At 29.8% G+C, this 6,739-nt stretch overlaps 2 protein-coding genes across 2 annotated transcripts; one reads left to right on the top strand and one right to left on the bottom strand.

Annotated features, from left to right (window-relative positions):
- The first annotated feature begins 304 nt into the window (after positions 1-304).
- On the top strand, positions 305-1,568 carry LOC132759680 (alpha-(1,3)-fucosyltransferase fut-5-like). Its single transcript, XM_060751494.1, has one exon. It carries the CDS (start codon positions 696-698, stop codon positions 1,566-1,568), a length of 873 nt encoding a protein of 290 aa, XP_060607477.1. The 5' UTR covers positions 305-695.
- Positions 1,569-5,318: 3,750 nt separating this feature from the next.
- On the bottom strand, positions 5,319-6,152 carry LOC132759683 (uncharacterized). Its single transcript, XM_060751497.1, has one exon. The coding sequence runs from the start codon at positions 6,150-6,152 to the stop codon at positions 5,319-5,321; it is 834 nt and encodes a 277-aa protein (XP_060607480.1).
- Positions 6,153-6,739: the final 587 nt, after the last annotated feature.

The following is a 6,739-nucleotide window of genomic DNA, read 5'->3' as shown; positions in this document are numbered from 1 at the left end:
TTCTCTAACTTCTTTAGAACACTCTCTTGGTTTTCAAAAGCGTATTGTTTTTGTAGTTAACCGTACACACTGCATATGATCAAATACAGAACTTAAGAACTAAAAAAATAACAAACAAGCAATTATAGAGTTATATAAGTTTAACAAATTTAGAGGTGTTGAAATCTGAAATATCGGACGACAAACTTGGAAATGTTTTAAGACTGAAGAATATACATTTCCTTGGAATAAAAATAAATCGTGAGTGATGTTTTGCACACAATAAACATTCCTTGCGAAAAAAAAGACCTTATGTATAACCTTTGTGTAATTTAAGTTGCAGGTTCAACTCAAAGCAAAGAAAGGTTATTCTGATAAGTCTTATTCCTGTTGTTTATACAATATCTACCGTTGTATACCTACCAGATTTTCTGACAAAATGTAGAGATATAACACTATTCACTGGCACCAATGGGCAAACCAGAAATAAGACGGACCTTCAACCAAATATAAAAGAAATTGATAAGGACAAAGGTGGATCGGCAACGTCAGATCATGATGATAGAAGATTTGTAGATCTATCAGTATTCACCTTACCTGCAAAAAGTCGATCAACAAAGAAATATGTTATATCGTGGATCAACAAGCCATACTGGCTTAATATACCAAGCGTAAACAGCTTTTTACGTTATCGATGTGTGAACCAAAACTGTAAGATGACGGAGTACCAGAATCACACCAGACAGTCAGATGCACTCGTATTTAACTCTAAAGAAGAGCTACCTAGTAATATATCTTCTGTTTTCAAATATCGTTCTTCTGATCAAGTATGGGTATTCTTTCAAATGGAACCCCCATCACGTATCTCAACATTTTGGTTCAGGGATGAAATGTTCAGAAATTCATTCAATTGGTCTTGGAGTTACCGCCTAAATGCTGACATATTTAGGCCTATAAGAACATTACAAAGGCGAATTGGTAATTCAAATTTAGATTACAAAGCAATCTACAGGAGAAAAACCAAAATGGCAGCTTGGGTTGTAAGTCATTGCAATACGCAAAGTCTTCGGGAAGAATATGTTTCTAGTCTAATTAAAGCAGGCATCGATGTAGATATTTTTGGGGGATGCTCCCATGACAGGAAGCGAGAAAATGCAAGTTACATAATGAAAACAATAAGTCAGGAATATAAATTTTACTTAGCTTTTGAAAACAGTTTCTGTGAAGACTATATAACAGAAAAGTTCTTTACTTATTACGGTTTAGATGTCATTCTTATTGTAAGGGGCGGGTTTAAATATGCAAATTTCTTTGACAAGTCAACTTTTATAGACACATCAGACTTTGAATCTGTGAAGGAATTAGCCGGGTTTTTGATGAATGTCAGCAGTAGGGAAGAAGTGTATACATCATACTTAAAGAATAAAGACAAATACATCCCGGGGTACACACAGTGGGATACGATTCAGCATTCTAGTTGTCAACTGTGTTCAAAACTTAACAATATCAATAGATATCTTAACATATATAATGACATCAGTATATCCGTTGCTAATGATACATGTTATGAGCCAACTGACAATAATTAAACTTTTCTAACATTTCTTTCTAGTTTTGTTTGCTTTAATTCCATTTGGCTGAATAAAATATCAATCAATTTCTTTTAGTGTAAACATAGAAGTAAGGTGGTGCAGTAAAGAGGTGTAGAAATCACATGTGTTAGGTTAAGTCATTTTCTAGACCTAAATTATCACAATTATACAAAAATATGACTTTTACCTGAACATAACAAAGTAGTTGGGCGCAGAAAAGCAAAAGACATGATTTTGTTAAACATGTACATCTCCTAGACCCGTATAAATACAATGATTCAAATTTATTTTACTGTACGATTACAAAGTAGAAAAATACGGAAAAGCGGAGGATATATTTAGGTGCGGGAAAAGCAAAAAATATACGTTGTTGTTAAATATCTCGTGACTTGAATAAAGACCAATGATTTCATTTACCTAAAATCAACAAATTAATAGGAAAATTTGAATTGATATTTCATTTACTATCCCTTAATAATACAATAAATGTAAATTTATTCCTTTTACTTTTTGATAACAAAATATTGAGGTGCAGGAAAAGCAACAACCATGTTTTTGTTAAAAATATAATTGTTTGCCATTTGCAAGACCAGAATAAATACCAATTATTTCCTAGTACTTCAACTTACTTAGTAGTAAGTAGTATGGTTCAAGAAATGAAACGAAAATGGTTTTATTCTGTTAGATATTTTGTTGTTTATATTTGTTGACATAAATACACATAATACTATTTATTCATTTAAATCAAAGTTACACTTACCTATTTAACAAACATGGTAGTGGTAGCAATGACGTTTATGTTGAAATCGAATCATTAAGAAATACGTTTGCGGATATTCCTTGTATGTTTTCTTTTAAACCAATAAGACATTTATTTACTTTACAAATACGTACAGACGATCTTGTGTGCACCGTTGTTTCAATAATATCCACATAAATAGACATTGCACCTCGACAGCGGGGTATGGTTGATAATAAACCATTAACTTTACATGATTTAAAGATATCCAGAGTATCTTAAGAAACATATTATTAATATAATCATTCTAATTATTACCATTAAATTCATTATAATTCTTATCACCACATGACAGTATTTTACTTCTTATAATAATAATAATAATAATAATAATAATAATAATAATAATAATAATAAAAAAAAAAAAAAAAAAAAAATAATAATAATAATAATAATAATAATAATAATAATAATAATAATAATAATAATAATAATAATAATAATAATAATAATAATAATAATAATAATAATAATAATAATAATAATAATAATTATAATTAAAATAATAATAATAATAATAATTAAAATAATGACGAACATAAGAAGAATGAGTCGAAAATGAAGAAAACAACAACAACAACAATGGTAATGACAATAAATATCAATTTTAAACATAAAAACGAGTTGATATATCAAATACGAGAATATTTTTCAATCAGTACATAAAGATGAAAGCGGAAATGAAACTTGTTTTCTAAATTCATTTCTGATTATTGATTGTCTTTGTACATATTCATTTATTTCTAATAATACTTTCCACCTTTCAAAATTGTAAAATTATCTTCTTGAAAATGTTACAACTTTTTTACACCTATGTTCAACTATTATGTATATCAAAATTTGAGTATGTGCACTTAACCTTCATAGGATATTCTGTCAAAACTTCATATGCCTTTATCTAACACAATTTGAGGTTCGGTTCTTTTACTTTCATGTTGGAAAAACCTTGACCACATTTTGGTGAGTACAAATTTAGAAAATATTTACATATATATAATTATAATTTAATTATAATTCAATACATTTCTTACCTGTTAGTAGGCTTTAGAAATAACATGTCTCTTTTTCTGTCATTTCTAATTTGGTTGATACTTTAAGTTTAAAGCTTGTATGCAATATGACATGCCTTAAAATAGTGTAAATATTGATGTGTGTACAGGTTGACATTTTATTCATTTTATATACCGGTATATATATCAGGGTGGGTGATCACGTTGAATTTGATTATGGTAAAAAGGATCATCGGTAATGTTTTTGCTAATTTTTAGTTATATCTTTCAATATTTGAGTAATTAGCAAACACTTAATTTACCATTTTTTGTCCAATAATGTTAATAAGTGTCTTAATGTGTATCTTAATTTCTTTATTTTTCATTTTTATCATTTTTGTACTTTGATAGATATTGAATTTTTAGAATAACAAGAATACAATATGATTATTGTTTTTATATGAATGTAATCATTAACGACAATTTGTCATTATGCCCTTCATTCCAAGGAGAGAATTTCTAAAAAAAACTTTTAGCTTTCTACTCAATCCTTTTTGCATCTGATTGTAAGTATATTGCGTATATATATATATTTGATTGAAATAAAATATTGTTTAAACTTAATAAATACTATGTTCCAGGTACTAAATATTTGCTGATTCCAATGGTATATAACGTTACATTGTAGTTCCTTTACCTTTCCAGTTATGTTTGCAGGAACTTTTCTCTATATATATAAAGAAATATGTGTCACGATTTCCGTAAGCGTTTCGGGAAAAGTACAAGAGCTACATAGGCAAAATATGTATCTTTGGACATAGAAAATATTTGCCGGCCACATGGTGTATGTTTATTAGTCAAATATTGAAAGATATAATGAAGAAATAGCAAACACAATTAGCGGTGACCCAGTTTTACCGTAATAAATGTCACGTGATCACCCACCATAAATATAGTTTGCATTATTGATTATGATTAATTCAATTGGAATCCCTGATCCTTTTAATCTTTTACCCATATAATTTGTATGACATGTTTGCCCAGATTTGTTCTTCACGTCAGTGTTGTTTCTACACTTTTGAGTACCGCTCAAGCCGGTGCTGGGGGGGGGGAGGCGTGAGAGATGTTGCTCCTCTTCATTTTCATTATCCCTCATGTACATATTCAATCAAACCGATTATGTTTCCTTTTGTTCAGAAATTTGTATTTCACACAGTTAATTAAAGTTTGAAGGATTTCATTATTACAATACGAAAATTAAACTGCCAACAGTATAAAGCCTGGGAAAACAACATAGAAAGATAAGCTGGTCTGACTCTATACTGAAATCAAAGGGTAAGTAGTTTTTGTTTTACGTCTTTGTAAAATATCCATGTACGTACTGGTTGAAATTTTATTGATATAATGCGAAAACTTGAATGTGAGGGTATTTGACAGGGTGTATTTTGTATTGTTCTGAAACAGCTTGAACCAAAAGTGATAATTCTTTGCCACAAGTAATGAGCCAGGTCGGATTGTGTATTCGTGTAGTAGACCAGACGTGTGGCGGCGTTACCGAATATGTAACACATCGGACTAGTCACCTAAGGATTAATGGCTGTGTGGCTCCAAAGCCTGACAAGGGCAATCAGTTGTTTTCTTGATATTAAAAAATAACAACATTACACTCATTGTTCGGTAAAGGTTGGTTCCAGTGATAGATTCGAGAGTAAAGTATCGCTTCCTATACGATAGAACTAAAATAATGTTTTTACAAACCAGTCAAAGATGCAAAAAAAGGAGAGTTTTTATTATTTAATCACAGGAAAAACATTAGTTTTAATGACGTAATATGATGTAATATAGTAAAAAATCACACAATGTATCCCCACCTGTACATATATATTGATTGCCTATTTACAAACATTATTTACATAAGTACCCATTCAGAAAATAGATCAAAGTCATGAGAAAGAACGCCTATGTCTTTCTTCTTATCTTTTTAATCGTCCTGTCATTAAACCATAGATTAAATCTTTTAAATCGGTCTACTTTTCGGTCATGACCTTTAATCCAGTTGTTATGTACAACAACAACTTCCGCTTTCTGCTTTTTTGTGAGGAATTGGAAATACAGCTTTCCTGAAGGAAACAAATTTTTATCTAGTCCTCTAATGCGTAGGTTTGATTTCTTGAGTCTATCGTTCAAAAATGGTTGGTCAGAATAGGCATAAGTTTCTAACCCTCTAGTTAATTTTCTAAAGAAATCGATCGTCTCATTGTTACTTTTGACCGCCATTGTTCCCGGGCACAGTATTTCCGGTGTATCATACTGCATCCAAATGTCATAATCTCCTGTAAAATATGGTACTGGATTTTTCAACCATACAGTATCGGTGTCAGAAAATATAACATCTCTTCCCGTAAGAAGATGATTTAAAACATACGTGTGACGCCTTAACGTCAGGTCCATAAATGCTCTACTCTGAAATACAACAGTACTATTTATTTCACTATTATTGCTTTCTTTTACAGTGATCATACTGAATTGAAAATTTTTAATCTTGTCATAAACGGCTTTGTCCTCAGCGACCAGCACTATTGGAACTAAAACATTGCTTTGTTTGTACGAAGAAAACCAATTCAGAAAGAAATCCAAATAACCATCGTTCAGTGCCATTATAATAACCCAATTAGTTTTATATTGAACATCTGTCGATTTCTTTGGAACAGACACTGCTTCGTCAGTGTAATTAATTTCATTTGAAAACAATAACTGTATGTGTTTGTTATCCATCAAATTATGACGTGTCATCCTCGAAAAATTCACTATTAATCCCAATGATAAAGCTAAAACAACAAAAGCGCCGACTCTCAACAGAACTGTTCTTATTTGACATCTCATCTTAAATATTTCCACTAAAAATCGTAAACTAGAATCTAGTCCATGATTCTTGCATCTTCATCCATTCTGAAAGATTTTATCATACTCTTTCCTTCCGTTGAAAAAGTGTTCGACGTTGTTTCCGATTTAACGGTGTGTTGTGAAATGCGTTTTAGTGGTTTACATTATGTTAATTTTATTTACAACAACATGATAGAAAAAAATCACAAAATTTCAATTTCTATACAGGATCGTACGTATTCAAATGAGATATATACACCACCACATAAATTAAGAATAAATAAATAAATAAAAACATGTAAGTAAATAAATAAATAAATAAACAAATAAATAGAAAAAATAAATAGATTTATAAATAAATAAACAATTAGATAAGTAAATAAATAAATAAACAAAACTATTAAACAACAAAAACACACTTAGTTAATATAATAAACATATATAACATACACAAAATCTAATATATACTGTACATTTTCACAAAAATTTGTATTATT

This window comes from Ruditapes philippinarum, unplaced genomic scaffold, assembly GCF_026571515.1.
Source record: "Ruditapes philippinarum isolate M1 unplaced genomic scaffold, ASM2657151v2 ctg3409_1_1_1_1, whole genome shotgun sequence".
Taxonomy (NCBI): domain Eukaryota; kingdom Metazoa; phylum Mollusca; class Bivalvia; order Venerida; family Veneridae; genus Ruditapes; species Ruditapes philippinarum.
This window is presented reverse-complemented; position numbering and strand designations above follow the sequence as displayed.

Bases quoted from the DNA above. Each gene is read 5' to 3' on its own strand.
- LOC132759680 (XM_060751494.1), top strand. From the start codon at position 696: ATGACGGAGTACCAGAATCACACCAGACAGTCAGATGCACTCGTATTT.
- LOC132759683 (XM_060751497.1), bottom strand. From the start codon at position 6,152: ATGACACGTCATAATTTGATGGATAACAAACACATACAGTTATTGTTT.